The following is a 19595-nucleotide window of genomic DNA, read 5'->3' as shown; positions in this document are numbered from 1 at the left end:
AAAAATAGGAAAATCGAATTAAAATATATAATATTTTGTTTTCAGCCAGATTTATCAAAAAAATCGGATTTATCTTTAAAAATTTCAGATTTATCTATAAGAAAAATCGGATTTATCTTAAAAATATTAAAAAAATTCTTTCAAATTTGAGACAGGTTCTAGTCGATTTCAACATATCAGAGAAAGACTTTAAACATTCAAGAACAAGTTTCTAATGCAAGCAAACAATCAGATTAAGTTGATGCAGCTGTCGGATATGTAAAAAAATGGTGTAATTGTCAACCTAAAAGGTTCTAGCAATTAACTCACATCAGGAAGATTAAAAAAATCAAACAAGCTTAAACAGGGTGAAACAAGACGAGATTTAAGCTCTGAAAATAGATTAGGGTTTTAGATTTTATTCTGCAAAGACATACGGCTAGATGTAGTTGTATGTATGCGGCTGAGGGTTTAAATCCATTTTGGTTTTGTTTTGACTTTTCTGAAGATACCTGAACCTTTTGTGATGAGTTGAACGGTCTGTGAGGAGAGAGAGCTGCTGCTGGTTGCTGACAGAGAGAAAAGGAGGCGACTGGAAATATAAAACTATATAGTTTATTTTAAAAATTAAATAAAAACTAAATGTTTAATTATTTACTCGATAATATAAATCTACGAAACGAAAAGTTTAATTTTTTATAAACTTTCTAAATTTGTGAAATGTTACAATATATTTGAATATGACGAAGTCACAACATTTTACTAATCTTTATATATATAGTTACGATTTTAATAATGAAATAATAATCCAAATATATATATATATATATAGAAGAAGATACAAATACATGTGAAAGTTTAAAACAATCTATTCAATGAAAAAATATACTGTAAACTTATTATGTTTTAAAAATTGATAGACACATATATTATAATATATACTAATTTAGAATTGAAAACAAGATATTTATATAAAAATAAATGAAAACAAAAATTCGCGCGGTTGCGCGGATCGAAATCTAGTAGAGTTTAAAGTAAAAATAGAGTTTAGAGTAAAAGTTCTCCAATGATATTCTATTTCACACTCTATAATAGAGTGAAAAATAGGTTTACTCCAAATATAGAGTAACTTGTTTTTTTTATTCATCACTCTATTTTTTATTTAAAATAGAATATCATTGGAACATATTCAAACACTATTATAGAGTTACTCTATTTTAGAGTAAAAATAAAATAAACTATTAGAGATAGTCTAAGCCACATAAGTCCAAAAGAAACTTCGATTTGTATAATTAATAAAAACTCCAGAAAGAAACTTCAATATTAATAATATGGAGGGTTTGTCCAAAAGATTGAAACCAATGTTCTTGACTCATCAATGTAGCTGGATCAATCGCTGAACAGGTCTAACCGGATTTTAAATTTTAGTTTAATTCTAAATTAAGTAATTATATAACTATAATATTACTTTTATAAATTTTTATATTATTATTAAAATCTAAAAATGATATACAGACCTCTATAAATTAATACTCGACAAATTAATAATCTCTATAAATTAATAAATTTCACCGGTCCCAACTTGGACCGGTTCCAAATTTGACACAAATCGATAAAATAATAAGATAATAATTTTTAAAAAAAATTCTATGTAAATATATGGTCCCATTGAAATCATAAATTAATCATTTATATGTATACATATTTTATATAAGTAAGAACCTATTATTATATTGTTTATTTTATATTCACAGTAAAAATTTCTTTATATTTTCTTAACGCTTAATATAGTTTTGATGAGATTTAGTAATATTATATCTAAAACTACGTTTAAGTTCTATGCAATATATATTATATACACCAAATCATATATATAAAATTAATATAAATGTCAAATTTTAAAAAATAATAATTAATATCTCTATAAATTAATAAAATTTCAAAATACCAACATTATTAATTTATAGAGGTTCTACTGTAAAACTAAAATGAAAACTTTCAAAAGCAATATAAAAATATAGTAAAAACTAGATAGATATTTAAAACAATATAAACTTTTGAATCTTTATAATTTTTTTTAATTTGAATTTGAGAAACCGGATTTTAATATAGAACCAATCATCATTTTTAACGAGTTTGACGGGCTTTTAACTGGGTTTGTCTGTATAACTAAAATTCGGTTTTTAACACAATCCAAAACCGGTTCCGGCCGGGTCCAGTTTTCAGAAGACTGACTGAAACACAGGTTCTTCACCATTTTCCTTCTTACAAAACTAAGACATTCACTAATCCTTCTTTCTTCACCATTTTCCTATTGACACCTCAACACAATGATCATTCTGTTTCTATCCCTTACAAATTCTCTGTTCTACAGAATCATATGGATACACTTTGTGATACCTTATTGTGTTTCCTCAGCTGATGAGCTTCACAGACGCTGCAGCCAATCATTTAGCTGTGGCGATCAGACAGATCTCTTTTACCCTTTCTGGATACCTAGCAGAGTCGAATGCGGCCACCCCGACTTCCAGCTCCAATGCAGTGAAAGGTTTGCAGAGGTTAGCATCTCCTCCGTGAAGTTCAGAATCTTAGAGGCAAACTCTACCTCTCGTGTCATAAGACTCGCCAGGTCAGATTACATCGGCGGTTTCTGTCCCCAACACTCAATAAATGCGCAGTTCAACGAAAACGTCCTTCCTTTCGTCCCTGGCACCGATAATCTGACAATTTATTATGGATGCTCACCAAACTTTCCACGGAGTTTTCCTCCTTTAGTTGGAGAACTTGACTGTGGTGGTGATGATGAGAAAAGTTACTATGTGACGACAAACCTCTCGTCTCCTTTACTTAGCGAGATTGGTGGCTTTTTAAACGACTTCAGCGGACAGTGCAAAAGAAACGTCAGTATTCCTGCATCTGGACCGGCGTTGAACACACTGCAGAAAAATACAACTCAAGATAATCTGAAGAAGACTCTTCAAGAGGGTTTCAACGTTGGACTTAGCCATGAATGTTTGATGTGCATAGCCTCTGACGGTGCTTGTGGATATAACCGGATCTCAAATGAATCTATCTGTCATTGTATACATCAGACGTATAGCCTTACCTGCAGAAAGAAAGGTAAGATATGTTTTTCATATATATATGAACTCATTTCCTAATATTCTCCCATTGACCCACATTTTGATTGGATCTTCCCTAAATTCTTACATCAATTCCGTTACAAAGAAAGAGCTGATATAAGTTTTTTAGTTTCTGGTAAAGAACAATGTTCTCTCTTCATTTTGAACTTTGAACTGACCTCTTTTTTGGCGTCCTTCTGTTGATGCAGGCTTCTCTGCTGCCGCAAAAGCAGGTTCTTACCTTTCTAAGGCAGTTGATTTTATCACACTATAGGCAACAACATAGACTTGCAATGAAAGTTGTTGTTGTTGTTTTATTGGTCTCAGGAATGGTAATTGCTTTCGGATTGGCACTGTTATTTCTTATAGTAGGGTGGCTTTGTTCCATCAGGTGCAGAAAGAAGGCACATGAAGCTCAATACACAAGCAAAGACATCCCAGTAACAGAGTAAACTTCTTATGAAAACCTAGCTTTTTTTTTTTTTCCGGGTTAATCGAGTACACTTTTGGTTGGTGGTCATCATTTTATTCTGTCTTATCAGCCAGCAAAGGAAGACATCATCACATGCTCCTAGAAAACTTAATATAAAGGCCCTTATTCCAGTGAAACACTATAGCTACGTGCAAGTAAAGAGAATTACAAAGTCATTTTCGCAAGAGGTTGGGAAAGGCGGATTTGGAACCGTCTATAGAGGAACCCTCGGTGATGGCCGCAAGGTTGCTGTGAAGGTCTTGAAGAACACAAAGGGTAATGGTGAAGACTTCCTCAGCGAGGTTGCAAGCATGAGCGAAACTTCTCATGTCAACATCGTTACCTTGCTAGGATTTTGTGCTGAGGGTACCAAAAGAGCAATTATTTGTGAATTCTTGGAAAATGGAGCTCTTGATAAATTCATCGCAAGCAATAGGTCATCAAATATGGAATGGACGAAACTATATGAGATCGCATTAGGCGTTGCTCGTGGGCTAGAGTACTTGCACCACGGATGCAGAACAAGGATTGTACATTTTGACATAAAACCGCAGAATGTACTCTTAGATGACAATCTTTGCCCCAAAGTTTCAGACTTTGGCCTTGCTAAGCTCTGCGAGAGGAAAGAAAGCATCTTGTCACTACTGGACATGAGGGGCACGATAGGATACATTGCACCTGAAGTGTTTTCAAGAGTGTATGGTAGAGTCTCCCACAAGTCAGATGTGTACAGCTATGGAATGTTGGTCCTTGAGATGATAGGAGCAAGGGCCAAAACATCAACTGAAGACACTGTAAGTTCAGTGTACTTTCCAGAATGGATCTATAAGGATCTTGAGAAGGAAGACAATATAAGGCTTAACGGGAATGGAATCATTTGTGAAGAAGAGGAGATAGCAAGGAAGATGACATTGGTGGGTTTGTGGTGTATTCAATCTTCCCCTTCAGATCGCCCACCCATGAACAGAGTGGTAGAGATGATGGAAGGGAACCTGGATGCTATGGAATTCCCTCCGAGACCTGTTTTTCATATTCCCCCAGCACCTCTTCAAGAATCTTCTACGCTTTCAGAGAGTCATTCGGTTTACACAGAAATATGTTCCATGAATGTCGCATAAAGAAAGAAAACTCCTTAGAACCTATAAATCACATAATATGTATATACTTTATTCATGACATTCAGTATAATGGAGCTTTTGTTTCTTCTACACCTCATCTGGGATTTGTCAGGCTAATTACTTTCCTCCTGACTTCTCCAACCCCTGTGGCAGCTTCCTCTGCTTGTTTTTGGCAAGTGATACAACAAATTTTCTTCAGATGCTCCCAGCCAATTAGTACGTTAGCCATCCAAATCAAAACTTGTGTAGATTTTCCAGAGCCTAGCACTTCTCCATCATCACTGGTTTCAATATGAGACAGAGACAGCTACACAGATTTCTGACAGCTAACTGCTAGTTGTTTTGGTCACACAACCAAGACAAGATGACAAACCAATCTATCAAAGAGGATAACTAGTGTCCAAGTCATCTGGATAGTAGTCAACATCCATAAACAGAGAAGCCATCTCTTGGACCTTGTTGTGTATCTTCCTAGAGAGTCTGTGAGACGTGTCATTCCTCATGAACCTATGAACTTGACCTTGTAATTCAATCTGGCTATAACCTGGATCTTTTTCAACTCCTGCATTCTCCATTCTCTTCCTAACCTTTGAGGCAGCATCCAACAATCCACAGCTCGCGTATCCATTGGCAAACACCACGTAATTCCCCCCGTTCGTTGGATCCAACTCGAAATATCTCGTAGCTGCGAGCTCTAGCAGCTCCACATTCCCATGATTCCTGCATGATCCCAGTAAAGATCCCCAAACCGGAGCATGTTTCTTGCACGGTGACTTCATTATAAACTCGTACGCCTCTTGTAGCCTACCAGCACGCCCTAAGATATCAACCATAGCAGCGTAGTGTTGTCCCTCAGGCTCCATCCCGTAATCCCTTTTCATAGAATCAAAATGCATCCGACCTTGGTCAACCAAACCTCCATGGCTACAAGCAGTGAGAACCACCAAAAACGTGACAGAGTTCGGTCTGCAACCTTCTTCCTTCATCTTCTCAAAGCATTTCAACACCTCCGAAACTTGTCCATGATACCCGTATCCAGACATCAACGAGGTCCACGTAACCACGTTTCTATCGAGAAACTGATCAAACGCTTTGTATCCATCAGAGACACTGCTGCACTTGAAGTACATATCAACAAGAGCACCATTGACTATAACATTCGACTTAAGACAAGTCTTTACCATCACAGCATGAGATCTCATTCCATGTTCCAGCGACGCTAACGCAGAACACGCTCTAAACACGGAAGAAAAAGTATACTGATCCGGAACTAAACCACAGTATCTCATATCGTAATACATAAAAAGCCCTTGTTGTTCAAGACCCTTCTTAACACACCCTGAGATCATTGCGTTCATCGATATCAAACACCTCGACTGCAAACCACGAAAGAGAATCCCACCTGTTTGAAGATCCCCTGACAAGGCGTAAAGTATCAACAGCTTGACTTTCAAATACTCGCTCGGAGCGAATCCCACAACGACCATGTGAGCATGTACTCGTTTCCCCTTTGCGTATTCACGCCTCTCTTTGCATTCCTGTAACAGCATAGAGTAAGTATCGGACTCGAGCTGTAACCCGTTGCTACGCCATAACAGCCCAACAGCTTCTTTCAATCTCCCAGTAATGCAAAGACCTTGTAGTGTCTTGTCAGGCTGCTCTTTCTTTCTATGATGAGCTACCTGCAAGCTAGAACAAGTTGCAGGTCAACACTAAACTTTGTTCGATCAATGAAAGCTTCACACTTTATAGTATCAAATAATCATTGTGGGGTGGTTTGTGATGGTAAACCTGGGAATTTTCCTCTGAGCCAGCATGCGGCGTAGTATCGTCGTCGCTTTGCCGGAAAACTTGGGATCAGATAAAACGTCTACCTCGCTGGAATCGGAATCAGACTCGTTCCTATTTAACTCTAGAGTTGAAACCATCGAGACACTTCTCATCGTGAAGCCTAAATCGCTCAAATGTCGGGAGATTGAGGAGGAAGAGAAGCAGATAAAGGGAGAGTGGGACTTTCGATAGAGTGAAGACGATATTAACGTTCTCTGTTTTGAAACCAACATTCCCGAGGAGATGCGGATAACTTCGATGATGATCTTTTATTTGATGAATTTTCAGCAGGTGAATGAGACGAGAGGGCTTCTCCACATGAAACTAAAATGATGATCTATCGATCGTCTCCGGGAGAAATTGCATTCCTTACATTTCTCGATTTCTCTAGGGTTCAAGCGCCGGAGAAAAGGGTTTAACTCGATCTTCATACTGAGTATATTGTACTCAAATGTACCAACACAAGTCAAGATGGCCGAGTTGGTCTAAGGCGCCCGCTTCAGGTGCGGGTCCGAAAGGGCGTGGGTTCAAATCCCACTCTTGACAACTATTATTTTAGTTTTTTTTCCTCATGATCCTCCACACCTTGTATTTTATAGCAAAGTTAAAAAAAAAAAAAAGAATCTGGTCTATTTAAGAATCACACCGTATAAAAGATATGAAATATTTTTTCTCCTTAATCCAAGAATTTACTAAAATTTTTTAACACGTTACTAAATTTGTTTTAGTAATGCCAATTGGGACTTTGCTTTTACCACTGCTCGTTTTTCTTTTTATTTATCTGATAAAATATTTGACAAACAATTGGTTGACATTACGTTGTAACAAAAAGATTACCGTCTTTTATTGTGAAGCTGAACGTTAATTTAGCGGCACTCAGCTTCCTCAAACAACAGTTAATGAAGTTCAAGTGTTTGACATATGCGCATCACTAAGCTGGGATTAGTTCCATGATGTTTGACATACACATTTCATATATATTGGATATTCACGGCTAACTATCCCTTAAATCTACCATCCTTTGATGAAGTTTCGTTGGGCTCAGTCTCAAACCAGTTAATGCCGCACCCTGATTCTTTGGCTACACGTGTTGCAACCCTACTCCACTCCACTAAACTTTGATCCTAGCAGAGGAGACCTATGAGAAGAGGCATAATCATTGGTCGTTGAAACTTAGTAAACTGATCATTTTGTATTTCAAAATATGACATAAGGGCCAAGAAAAGCTAAGACCATCTTTAACGCGGAACTTTAACAGAGGTTTTAAAGATAAAAACTGATTTAATTAAATGAAAATTAAAACAATAGGCAATTACCGATCCTTAGAAAGGGATTTTGGTAACCGTTTTTAAAGGGAGTTTTTCGAACACGTGTAAGCACTTTTTCTCTCTGTTCTTTCTTTCTCGACTTCTCCTTTGGCGATTGAAACCGGCGTCTCCTCCGGCTTCTATGATCTCCTCACGGCGTCTCTTTTTCTCCATTGAGAATCACAGGTTCGTCCACTTTTAATCTTGTCTTGATCTTGGTCGACTGATTGTGATATCGATGACTTAGGGTTGTGTTCTGTCTTAATTGGTTATCTTCTTAATTAGGGTTTGTAATTCCTGTTCTGGATTTCATCTATCTCTTTGTAAAGATATGAATCTATGGTTTATTTGAGAGAGTTCTGCTTGCTGTAACAAATGTTTGCAAATGAGACATCATGGATATGTTTGATTACAAGTTCTAATCTTGTTGTTGTTTTTTCTGGTTTAGAAGAGATTGAGATGTCAACACTAGCAAAGAAGAGGCTTATGAGGGATTTCAGGAGGTTGCAGCAAGATCCGCAAGCTCCTCCTGCTGGTATCAGTGGGGCTCCTCAAGACAACAACATCTTGCTCTGGAACGCTGTCATCTTCAGGTAGCCAAAAAAAAAACACTTGCTTTCTTTTATGGTAAAACCTATGTGTCTTGTCTAGATTCTAATCATTTGTCATTCTCTGTTTTTAATGGAAACTACAGCCCAGATGATACGCCTAGGGATGGAGTTGAACAGAACTTACAGAACCAATGGAGTCCCATCTATGTATCTCTTTCTTTGTCGACAAAGCCGTTGCTATCACGTTGGATACAAAGGTAACATCTTGTTTTTTTTGTTTGTTTGTGAAGAGAGGCATTGCTAGAAGATACAAGAGTAGGATTTAGGCATTGTTATTGTGTTACATGTAGGTCTGAGTATTGAACTGTTTTGAGTAACACTCAAAGTCCTATGACGAAAGTGAAACATAATAGAAGTTAATCGGTGTCAGTTTGAGGTATGTGTGTGTGTGTGTTATATTTTTAACCGTAGAGTGCCAATCTTCCTTCTATAACAGGTTGATATCATATTTGTTGTATATATTTGTTGTATATGCAAGTCACGAGTATTGTCTTAGGAACATGTTGGTTTTGGTTCTTCTCTTCTTCTCTATATAAAGTTGTGATTCACCAAGCATTTTATTCACAAAGTCTCATTATCTCCTTCTCACCAAACAAGTTTCATTCTCTCTTTCTCTCCAAATAAGTTTTATTATCTCCTTCTCACAAAGTAATCTAAAACACTCTCTTTGATCACAAATATTATTCACAAATGTTTTTTTCAAATTATTCTTGATTATTGTATTTATCTTTATTTTTATGTTGTTTTTTTAAATCTATGTTTTAAATGTTATCTTTTAATATGTTTTATTTAATAAATTATTTTATGTTTAAAAAAAAAAAAAATCTAAGAACCCTTAATTAAGAAACTCTCATTGGACCACTCAAAATTAGAGTTTCTTAACTAAAATTCTTAGGTTACTTTTATTAATTAAAAAATCATTAAGAAACCCATTAGAGGTGATAGGGATAATCATGCTCTAAGGACATGAAGTAGAATGAGAAACATATTAGATGGAACTGAGAGCGAACACACATAACTTGTTACTAATCCAAAAATACTAAACTACATATAATAGTCAAAGTCTGTTTTCGTTTAAAGCACATACAGAAGACAAGAAAAAAAAAAGATGATAAAACAGAACAAAAAGATCTATATTAGTAAAATTGGAGTTTTTTTTAGATCCTCTTAAATTTTTTAAAATATTACAACTATGCCATTGAATTTTAATTTTAATTATATAATTTGGGAAATTAGTTAGAACTACCAAATGAATTTTATGCTATTTTCTTTAAATGAACTTTACATATATTATTAATTCAATGAATACTCATTAATAACACATCAATAAAAGAAATTATGTTACATATATTTCCTCCATTATACTAACATATCTTACCAAAATCTAATATACTTACCATTTAATAGAAACTAATCTATATTATTAAAATTGGAATACCTTTTTGAGATCCCTTTAAATTTTCTTAAATATTACAATTGTGCCATTGAGTTTTAATTTTAATTATATAATTAGGAAAATTAGTTATAATTACCAAACAATTTTCTGCTATTTTTCTTAAATAAATTTTACATATATTTTTCATTCAATGATTACTCATTAATAACACATCAATAAAAGAAATTATTTCACATGCGCCCTGCGCAGGGTGAATAAAATAAAAATATTAAAAATTTTAATTTATAGATATTAGAAATTTAAAAACCATAGTAACAAATATTATATATTATATAATGAAAAACTGAACGAAATTTTGCATGTAAGTTTATATCAAGTAGGCTTCAACTTTAAAAAAAACTTGTGTAATTGAAGTATATTTTGTAGAAATAAATACATAAGAATAAGCAAAGACTAATATAAACAATTGTTTTTATTTTGAAAAAAATACTTAATTTTAATGATATATGAGATTATTTTGATGTACGTGTTGGTCACCTAAACATATATAAACATAGTATTAGTAATAATAAACATGAATATAATATTTCTCACAATTAAACATAGTATTAGTTAACTAAATCATTAATTGTTGAAAATAATATGGTCAGCTGTCTTAAAGTACATGAGACATATACAAAAAAAATGAGAAAAAAAATATTTATTTTCTCACAATTAAACATATACAAAAGAATAGAGAAAATCATACGGGCCTAAATAAGCACATGATTGTCTCAAGTGTTACTGACCCACAATTTAAGTTCTTTTAATTTTAGTGACATCACCCAAAACAAAACAAAAATTAAGGAAAGGAAACTTAGGTTTGAATAAATTTTATCATAGTCCAAAAGTTAAAGAAAATAAACTTAGGGTTGAAAAAGATTATAATAGTTTCGATGTCTAGTCCAACTTTTATGTGGAGAATAAATTTTATAAATTAAATGAATAAGATAAGGAAACTTAGGTTTCAATACCGAATATGATTGAATTATAAATGATTTGTTACATTAATACTCTAATTTGACTTTTCAATCAAACCAAAAAGATTGCACATCATGTTTTATGATTTCAATAATTTCCGTTTTTTGTTAGAGCGTTTATCCAAAAATATCAAGGGACCCCGAATATCAATTCATTAAAAAAATTTAATAACTACCATACCAATTTTGATATTTTCAAAAAAAAAAAAATCCAACGATGGATAATCAGTGCGATATGTTTGTACGTAAAATAGGTAACAATATGAAGATCTGGTCACACAAATTTAATGTAAAAATATCCTCCGTTGCAAAAAGTATGTATAAATCAACTATGGATAATTATGTATTCGTGATAATTTTGACGTGGTGAAACCGTATTCAAATAACAACGATGTAATATCCGTTAAATCCCTTATATAGAAAACTCCTCTTTCACGTCAATTTTGTTTCCATTATCACGCTAACATTGCCATTGACAATAATTCATTTGATCCCGTGATTGACAATTCAAATTTGAATCATATATTATGAAAAAAATCAAAATGGTAATGTATTAACTTGTGTTACCTTGAATCTAAACTATCATAAAATGATCGTCGATTACAATTGCATTGGTAATTATGGAAACGATAAACATGGTTAACATGCAATGGAGGAGATTTGAAACTATTATTAGCTTTTAACAATATAATATATTTCCAAGTTTTATGTCATTTTAAAAAAAAGTGTACGTATATATCTATAAGATTTTGCCATTATGTAATAATTCTTGAACATTGCGATTGTGATTAGTATCTTTATCTAATACGGAGAAGAGTTGCAGCAACATATATATAAGTAGATATGTAGATAAATACGTACACAATGAATTTTATGTAGTCTAACTATGTAGAAATGCATTAATATTTAAGTCAGGCTATATAATGAAATTGATCATTATGAAGAATTTCAGGTTATGGCAATAAAATCTCTGTGTATTTAAATTTGTCGTTTCTAATTGAAGCGTAACAAGCAGGGCGCGGGTTTAATTATTTTGTTAGTCAATAAGCTTATAGTATATACCCAATTTTTAATGTAATGAGCAATGGCAAATTCTGTAATTAGTCTAGTTAAGAAAGGGTTTTTGAATATATGAGATGAGAGAGCTTGTGGTGATGACACGTAGGAAATGGCATACATGTAATAAACACATGAATTAAAGGTTAGTCAAATAATAAAAAAGGGATCTTACCATAATATAATATCATCATCATTTAATAGAAACTAAATTAGGCAATATAAAAAAAAATTCTATTGTTTTCAAATCACATAGAAGAAGTCAAGTTAGTTGTACACTTATCTTAGACCAACTGTGTGTTAACTTTTTGAGCAATATGTAAAGAAAGGAAAAACAAAAACAAAAGCTAACATAATTAAAGGAAATTAGTTGTAAATGTATTTATATGAAAACTCAATTCACTATGCGCAACAACTTTAGATGTTTATATACTAACATTTTGTACATTAACCAAATGAATAATCCAATTAAAAAAGTTGATGGATTTAAATGGATTTAAATGGATTTGAAATGGATTTGAAATTTAAAAAAGATCAGTTAAAAAGGAAATGAGTTTAATCAAGATGGATTTATCTATTTTAACATTTGTAACAAATTAACAAAACTAGTTTGGATTCTTACAACATAAGATATTCCGCACTTTTTAAATGCGTTTCAAAATCTAGTTTCTATACTATACATGTTTATCTTTTTTTTGTAACACTGCATGTATATCTTATACATTTATTACGAATTTCCTTGCGCAAAGACTTATTTTTGCAACTCAGAATTTGGATGACATGTTGTTCATATATACCAATAATAGCCAGCTCCAACTATTGCGGTTTATGACTATCAACACCACACAACTTTAGGAGAAACAGTTGTTTAACTACCATGTGGATAAAAAAAACACAACCACTAAACATTACTACCATTTGTCAGTGACTTGTTCTTATCTCAAATGTTTACCTAAAATTAATCCTCGATTGATGGATATTAGACCACTTGTTTTACCTCAAGCTGTCACTGTTACATCTTTATCTTTCCACTTCTAAATTTAGAATTTGAACCTGAATGTCTCATCTATAAATACATAAGACTTAACTTATTATTGTTTTTGTAACTGTTAGCTGAAAACACTAACATCTTTCGAAAGATTGCTATATAATACAAAAACACAAACAAATCTTGATAGAATTTTTCTACAAAGAAAAATCGATAAGAATTTTGAAAAACATTCATAGTGCTTTCTATGTAAACTATCAGCTAAATCGCTAAACATCTTTTGAAATTGTAAAAGAAAATCAATAGGAGTTTCAGAAGATCTGATTCACAATGTTTATTAACCAGGTAAAATTTCCTCTGCTTTTGTAAAATCTAGCTGATGTAATTTGAAAGTTTAAAATAACTTCTCTCAAATTATGTGTTTGACGAAAAATAAATTTGTTTATTCAGTTTACGTTCGCTAAATAGGCATAGATCCTAGACAATAGATTCATACGATAATTCTTATAGCAGAGGAAATTTGTATATTGTAATTACATTTTCCTTAACAGAGGTTAAATTTGTGGCCAAAATTTATTTTGTTTTACTAGATTGAATTCGGTCAAATTTTAGTTATATCACAGCGAGGAAGGTCTATTTTAATTTATCAACGAAAAAAATTAGACGAAATTAATCTCTCTAACGTCCACGTCACATTTTGGATCAATAAAATTTACATAACATCATTAAGTTGAGGAATGTTTTCATACATAACATATATTTCATTTAGTTAAGTATACATTATTTAGTTTGCATGACTAGTTACATGGTGGTTAAGATATCTGTAATACCTTTTTTTTCCACTTTTTCTATTTAATTTATTATTAACAATAAAAAATCTTATTATATACTATTGCAAGGTTATTCTTAGACCCTTTGGATGGTAATCTTTTTTTTTTCCCAAATTTTTGATATAAATGGATGGTAATCTTTGGATGGTAATCTACTCGAAGAGATATTGAGACAATCAATAAAAAATCTTATTATATACTATTGAGTATGTGTGAGGTCAACAATTTAACTTTCCAAAGCAAAAGAAAAAGGATAATTGACGTTATCAAAAGAAAAAGAGACCTTTAACTTTTTACGCATGAGATTAATAGATCAAATTTATGTTTTTAAATAGTCAATTTGATATACATTATTTTGAGATTATTTTGAGACGGAAAGAGTAGTCAGAACTTAAGATAATTGTGTACGAATATCTAGAAATTAAGATATTTATATATTAATTTATTGTGTTATTTTCATTTTGTTTCTTTATCTATAAATCATTATTGTATTAGATTTTAAGATTCTGTAAAGACCTATTCAGAGATACAGTAGTGAAAGGAGATTAGTTACCTGGGTCCCATTACTATAGTTTTACAGCTAGCAGAATCTTATCCAATTCATCTCATCTGCTATCCTCTCTCTCAATCACATTCACTGTGTTTTTTGAGATACCATCCTTGTGCAGTTAACAGTTAAACATTTTTTGAATAATTTATCCCTCTGGTGAGACTCGAAATCTTATTCAAACTTCAAACGTTGACTTTTGTTTCTTAACTTATTAGTATTTTGTTTGTCCTGATATATAATACAATGTGTTTGAATGGAAAGAATCTCAAAAGCTTTAATGACGAAGAGGAATCCAGATTCTCGTTTTTCGATATTCTTCCATATCTCTTTTTGATATTATATAATTTAACATTTGTGTAATGTCATCACAATTCACAGGCATAGTGTGTGAGAAAGAATCTCAGTCTTTGGAGGAGAAAAGATGGTGGAAGGAGGTATAGCGAAAGCAGACAAAACAGAGTTCACAGAGTGTTGGAGGACGACATGGAAGACCCCTTACATCATGCGCCTCGCTCTCTCCGCCGGAATCGGAGGTCTTCTCTTCGGTTACGACACCGGAGTCATCTCCGGCGCTCTTCTCTTCATCAAAGAAGACTTCGACGAGGTCGATAGGAAAACATGGCTTCAGTCGACTATCGTCAGCATGGCGGTGGCCGGAGCCATCGTCGGAGCAGCCGTAGGAGGCTGGATCAACGACAGATTCGGAAGGAGGATGTCGATTCTCATCGCCGACGTGCTGTTTTTGATCGGCGCAGTCGTCATGGCGTTTGCTCCGGCTCCTTGGGTTATCATCGTCGGAAGAATCTTCGTTGGGTTCGGCGTCGGTATGGCTTCGATGACGTCGCCGCTTTACATATCGGAAGCTTCTCCGGCGAGAATCAGAGGTGCGCTTGTTAGCACCAACGGTCTTTTAATCACCGGAGGACAGTTCTTCTCTTACCTCATCAATCTCGCTTTTGTCCACGTAAGTAAAATGTAAAGCTTCAATCTTTGTGTAAAGTGTTTCTGATTATGTCTTAATGGGACAGACTCCGGGGACATGGAGGTGGATGTTGGGAGTTGCGGGAGTTCCGGCGATAATTCAGTTTGCGTTGATGTGGTCCTTGCCGGAATCTCCACGGTGGTTGTACAGGAAGGACAGGGTCGCGGAGTCGAGAGCAATCTTGGAGAGGATCTACCCGGAGGACGAAGTGGAGGCGGAGATGGAAGCGTTGAAAGAGTCCGTGGAGGCGGAGAAAGCAGACGAGGCCATCATCGGAGATAGTTTTGGCGCCAAACTCAAAGGAGCCTTCGCGAATCCTGTCGTCCGACGTGGACTCGCGGCTGGTATTACTGTCCAGGTGGCGCAGCAGTTTGTCGGGATCAACACGGTGATGTACTACAGTCCCTCCATTGTGCAGTTCGCTGGATACGCCTCCAACAGTACAGCAATGGCTCTGTCTCTTGTAACTTCTGGTCTGAACGCGATTGGTTCGATTGTGAGCATGATGTTTGTGGACCGGTACGGTAGAAGGAAGCTGATGATCATCTCTATGTTTGGGATCATAACTTGTCTTATCATCTTAGCGATTGTCTTCGCACAAGCGGCTATCCACGCCCCCAAGATCGATGCAGTGGAGTCAACCACGTTTGCTCCAAACGCTACTTGTCCAGCGTTTGCTCCCCTCGCAGTCCCAAACGCGCCTCCCTCGAGGTGGAACTGCATGAAGTGTCTCAGGTCCGAATGTGGATTCTGCGCTAGCGGCGTGCAACCGTACGCGCCAGGAGCATGCGTTGTGTTATCGGACGACATGAAGGCGACGTGTCACTCAAGGGGAAGAACATATTTCAAAGATGGATGTCCAAGCAAGTTTGGGTTCTTGGCTATAGTGTTTTTGGGGCTTTACATCGTAGTGTACGCTCCAGGTATGGGTACTGTCCCATGGATTGTCAACTCTGAAATCTATCCGCTTAGATACAGAGGTCTTGGAGGAGGCATAGCTGCCGTCTCGAACTGGGTCTCTAATCTCATTGTGAGTGAGAGCTTTCTCTCCCTCACACATGCTCTCGGTTCCTCTGGGACTTTCCTTCTCTTTGCTGGCTTCTCTACGGTTGGACTCTTCTTTATTTGGCTGCTTGTGCCTGAGACTAAAGGACTTCAGTTTGAGGAGGTCGAGAAGTTGCTTGAGGTCGGTTACAAGCCTAGTCTCTTGCGGCGGAAGAACAAGGCTAAAGACGTTGATACAGCTTAAGATGAAGTTTGTATTTCTCTATTTATTAATATTGTTGCAACTTTCCAGTTTCTATATTGTATGAAACCGGAATAATACGTACTTACGTAGTATCAAGAACACTTTAAAAACCTCAACCAAACTTCTCTATGATTTGACAACTATCCCAAAAGGGTCTGAAAAGCTTATGTCAATGAACAAGGCAGACAACTTTGTGAACCGAAAGCAACAAACTTTTAATAAGTGAAAATGTTATTCTTTCAAGACAGGCATAACTATCAGTGTCTATGTAGTGGGCCAAACTACTGTTTCAACGATAACCATTACTATAGGACAAGACATTACAGCGGTGCCAGAACAAAAATCTTCTACCAGATCCACCGGTTTGTCCACATACTCAGACACGGATCCACAAACAACACTCAAAGATCCAACAATAATTGATTCAGATAAGAGATTAAAATTGCTTTGCTCTTAAACATTGCATTTGCGCCGACACTAGAAGCTTTTTGCCTTAAAAATCAGCAAATTTCACCACTCACACCAACAGAAAAACTGAATGCTAGACTTGTAATCCAAATAGCACTCTCACACATATAAAACTAGCTTAACATCAATACAAGGAAGATCAAAAGTAGTCAAAGTTTCTGGCACTAATTTGATCTTCCTTTTACAGTAGTCTACATAAAGATGCTATACAAAACCCACCAAACATACACTCAGTATATACAATACTAGACTGCTGAAAACCGTCCATAATGGTTTCATTCAAGGGAACCCATGCAAATCAATTTCAAGGGCTTGATGATGAACTTCCCTCCTTCCTTGGCTCCCTAAGATAACCCAGTAGTCTTTCTGCCTGCACAATAAAAAAAAGGATGAAGACCCATCAAGCTCAAGCTTTTCATACATCCACATTAAATCATCAACTGGATTCACTAGTAAAACTAGATCTGTTAGAGTTCCATAACACAAGACTCTCAGTGGTTTAGTAGCTAAGTCAAATCAGTTATTAAGTTCATACCTTGCGTTTAGCTCTAACGCTGACGGCGCCGCTCTGAGAGAGACCCACAAGAGGAGGAATCGCACCTTCCCTCACAAGCAACCCACGGTTCCTGACATTATCAGCACAAAGCTGCAACAGCGTCAAGACCGCAAACTCTTTCCCTTTCACCGATCCATCCTCGATAGCCTCTACAAGCGCTGCGATCCCTCCTTCCTCTACAATAGCCTCTCTGCCTTCCTCAATCGCCGCCAGGCTGCTCAGAACCACCATCGCCTTCTCCGCCATCCCAGTCCCTTCCTCCGCCACAAGATCCACCAGCGGCTTCACATAAGACGGGCTAGGGACAATCTGGTCAGAGTCACAAAATTTACTCCACAACCTAGACCATTTCGTCCACTAACACGTCATGCTAACTCAAGGCTTAAGGCTTTGCAATCTACAGCCAAAGTTACCAGTTCCGTTAGATCGAGGCCTAAGGCTTTTCAACCCGTATGAAGCGTGCAGAGCTTGTAAAGCGTCGTGAGCGCGTCCTTCTTCCCCCTGCATGACCCGTTCAGCAGCAGAGAAACAAGCGGCGGAATCGCGCCGCAAGCTCCGACCGAGTTCTTGTTCTCCTCCACGAGCGCAAGGCTGAGCAACGCGCACGCCGCGTTCTGCTTCGAAGTCTCCGTCCCCGTCTTGAGAACCCACACGAGAGACTTGATAGCTCCTCCCGCGGCGATCACAGCTTTGTTCTGGTCGTGGAGAGAGAGGTTCAAGAGAGCAGTCACGGCGTGCTCCTGCGTCCACGGATCGTTGCAACGAAGAAGCGGAATCAGAGCTTGGATAGCTCCAGATTCGCCAATCAACACACGGTTATCAGCTCGATTCTTCGCCAGGAGCCTCAGCTTCGCCGCGGCGGATCGTTTAATCGCCACCGAAGAGGAGCGAAGCCCGTCGATGCAGAGCTTCACCGTCGGCTGCAGATCTTCCGGGGAGATACACTCTATAATCTCCGTGGAGAAGTTCTCCCTCTCCAGAAACCCTAGACACGGCTCTGGATCTTGCGCTTCTTTATCTCCGACGTTCTCCGTTCTGTCGGTTCCCGGAGACGGCAAGCAAGCGAGACGGTGTAGCTCACCGGAGATGTCACTGCTGCACGCGGAGAAATCACTAAACGCCTGAGAAATATCGAGAAAGGCTTCTTCTTTCGATGAGGAAGCGATTGAGTGGACTGAGTTACTGTTCTTCAACGCGAGCTCGCCGAGTCTCATGTCGATGAGGGAATCCGACAGATACTCCGACACGTACTCCGATTTATCGCCGACGGAGCCGACGAAAGAGCAAGATTGATCGCCGCTTTGGTAGAAGTTAGATCTCACCGTCCTCATCGACCGGCCGACTTGACGGTGTATCTTCGCCGCCGACGGAGAAGATGAGCCGCAGAAATCGGTTGTTAACGGGAAACGGGTTGAATTCGAGTGAGGTAACGGATCCTCCACCGAAACCATCTTTATAAAAAGATCTGTGCTGACCAAACTCGAGTTTCAGTTATGTTCTTAGTTTCTCTGAATTTTCAGGGTGAGGTTAAAGAGGAGGCTTGAGGAAGAGGACGAGAAGCTTTTTTAAAGCTGTTAGTACCTGGGTGACTCTGCACTCACGGACTGTGACAAGTTTCCAATATCACGGTGACACGTGGAGAGATCTGGAGTTGGGTCTATTTAGATCGACGATTAAGAAGGCGCGTTATATTATTTGCATGTCTGTCTGACAAGCCATGTGGCTGTGACTAGGAGGTGAACGAAAGATCCGGTTAAAGTTCATTAATGTCCCTGTACAGAGGACTTGACGCCACAGGACACGATGGGCCCAGTTGGCCTTTTTCGTAATTCCAATACAGTGTCGATCGGTTTGAGTTATGAACGGCTGAGGAAGAGACGTTTAAGACCGTTAGATCAGATATCTAACGGTTAATGAAGCTTTGAATGAACAGCTTGTCCACAGGTGTCCATCGAAACCGTCCACAAATCCACAGATACCCCAACGCCTTGGTTTAATTTTTCACCATTGCAGTTTATATTGGTTGAAGTCGGTTTAGGTTTTTTTTTTTTTTTTTTTTTTT

At 36.6% G+C, this 19595-nt stretch overlaps 5 protein-coding genes and 1 non-coding gene across 10 annotated transcripts; 4 read left to right on the top strand and 2 right to left on the bottom strand.

Annotated features, from left to right (window-relative positions):
* Positions 1-2055: 2055 nt before the first annotated feature.
* LOC106322587 (probable receptor-like protein kinase At1g67000) lies at positions 2056-4703 on the top strand. 2 transcript variants are annotated; one of them, XM_013760652.1, is made up of 4 exons: positions 2056-3099; positions 3311-3334; positions 3429-3549; positions 3644-4703. In XM_013760652.1, the coding sequence occupies exons 1-4, from the start codon at positions 2310-2312 to the stop codon at positions 4689-4691; spliced, it is 1983 nt and encodes a 660-aa protein (XP_013616106.1). In that variant the 5' UTR covers positions 2056-2309; the 3' UTR covers positions 4692-4703. The 2 variants fall into 2 exon arrangements, with proteins under 2 accessions (XP_013616106.1, XP_013616113.1); XM_013760659.1 differs by lacking the exons at positions 3311-3334; positions 3429-3549 and having other exon boundaries at positions 2056-3060; positions 3601-4703.
* Positions 4704-5020: 317 nt separating this feature from the next.
* LOC106322598 (pentatricopeptide repeat-containing protein At4g16470) lies at positions 5021-6888 on the bottom strand. Its single transcript, XM_013760672.1, has 2 exons — positions 6483-6888; positions 5021-6380 (listed from the first exon to the last, which is right to left on the bottom strand). Exons 1-2 carry the CDS (start codon positions 6752-6754, stop codon positions 5072-5074), a joined length of 1581 nt encoding a protein of 526 aa, XP_013616126.1. The 5' UTR covers positions 6755-6888; the 3' UTR covers positions 5021-5071.
* A 98-nt stretch (positions 6889-6986) lies between these two features.
* On the top strand, positions 6987-7067 carry TRNAL-CAG. Its single transcript has one exon. It is a non-coding gene; the product is annotated as a tRNA-Leu (tRNA).
* Positions 7068-7768: 701 nt separating this feature from the next.
* LOC106293585 (ubiquitin-conjugating enzyme E2 2-like) lies at positions 7769-9195 on the top strand. Of its 2 annotated transcripts, none has more exons than XM_013729273.1 (4): positions 7769-8014; positions 8280-8421; positions 8523-8636; positions 8730-9195. In XM_013729273.1, the coding sequence occupies exons 2-4, from the start codon at positions 8288-8290 to the stop codon at positions 8740-8742; spliced, it is 261 nt and encodes an 86-aa protein (XP_013584727.1). In that variant the 5' UTR covers positions 7769-8014; positions 8280-8287; the 3' UTR covers positions 8743-9195. The 2 variants fall into 2 exon arrangements, with proteins under 2 accessions (XP_013584727.1, XP_013584721.1); XM_013729267.1 differs by having other exon boundaries at positions 7770-8014; positions 8277-8421; positions 8730-9194.
* Positions 9196-13030: 3835 nt separating this feature from the next.
* Positions 13031-16625, top strand: LOC106308887 (inositol transporter 4). Of its 3 annotated transcripts, none has more exons than XM_013746000.1 (3): positions 13031-13243; positions 14657-15242; positions 15307-16625. In XM_013746000.1, the coding sequence occupies exons 2-3, from the start codon at positions 14700-14702 to the stop codon at positions 16507-16509; spliced, it is 1746 nt and encodes a 581-aa protein (XP_013601454.1). In that variant the 5' UTR covers positions 13031-13243; positions 14657-14699; the 3' UTR covers positions 16510-16625. The 3 variants fall into 3 exon arrangements, with proteins under 3 accessions (XP_013601454.1, XP_013601448.1, XP_013601457.1); XM_013745994.1 differs by lacking the exon at positions 13031-13243 and adding an exon at positions 14327-14434; XM_013746003.1 differs by lacking the exon at positions 13031-13243 and having other exon boundaries at positions 14498-15242.
* A 318-nt stretch (positions 16626-16943) lies between these two features.
* LOC106308903 (U-box domain-containing protein 4) lies at positions 16944-19079 on the bottom strand. Its single transcript, XM_013746007.1, is given in 3 exon segments — positions 16944-17347; positions 17513-17842; positions 17974-19079. Coding segments are annotated over 3 exon segments (1407 nt in total). The 5' UTR covers positions 18985-19079; the 3' UTR covers positions 16944-17281.
* Between the last annotated feature and the right edge of the window lie 516 nt (positions 19080-19595).

This window comes from Brassica oleracea, chromosome C1, assembly GCF_000695525.1.
Source record: "Brassica oleracea var. oleracea cultivar TO1000 chromosome C1, BOL, whole genome shotgun sequence".
NCBI classification, from domain to species: domain Eukaryota; kingdom Viridiplantae; phylum Streptophyta; class Magnoliopsida; order Brassicales; family Brassicaceae; genus Brassica; species Brassica oleracea.
The sequence above is the reverse complement of the archived record's forward strand: the minus strand, read 5'-3'. Positions and strand labels throughout refer to the sequence as shown.

What these genes read in the sequence shown, in the direction of transcription:
- LOC106293585 (XM_013729273.1), top strand. Translation starts at nt 8,288, where the DNA reads ATGTCAACACTAGCAAAGAAGAGGCTTATGAGGGATTTCAGGAGGTTG. An exon ending in TGGAACGCTGTCATCTTCAG is followed by an intron (nt 8,422 to 8,522) that starts GTAGCCAAAAAA and finishes TGGAAACTACAG; the next exon opens with CCCAGATGATACGCCTAGGG.
- LOC106308887 (XM_013746000.1), top strand. Translation starts at nt 14,700, where the DNA reads ATGGTGGAAGGAGGTATAGCGAAAGCAGACAAAACAGAGTTCACAGAG. An exon ending in TCAATCTCGCTTTTGTCCAC is followed by an intron (nt 15,243 to 15,306) that starts GTAAGTAAAATG and finishes TTAATGGGACAG; the next exon opens with ACTCCGGGGACATGGAGGTG.
- LOC106322587 (XM_013760652.1), top strand. Translation starts at nt 2,310, where the DNA reads ATGATCATTCTGTTTCTATCCCTTACAAATTCTCTGTTCTACAGAATC. An exon ending in CCTTACCTGCAGAAAGAAAG is followed by an intron (nt 3,100 to 3,310) that starts GTAAGATATGTT and finishes CTGTTGATGCAG; the next exon opens with GCTTCTCTGCTGCCGCAAAA. An exon ending in AAAGACATCCCAGTAACAGA is followed by an intron (nt 3,550 to 3,643) that starts GTAAACTTCTTA and finishes CTGTCTTATCAG; the next exon opens with CCAGCAAAGGAAGACATCAT.
- LOC106322598 (XM_013760672.1), bottom strand. Translation starts at nt 6,754, where the DNA reads ATGTTGGTTTCAAAACAGAGAACGTTAATATCGTCTTCACTCTATCGA. An exon ending in GCTCAGAGGAAAATTCCCAG is followed by an intron (nt 6,381 to 6,482) that starts GTTTACCATCAC and finishes AACTTGTTCTAG; the next exon opens with CTTGCAGGTAGCTCATCATA.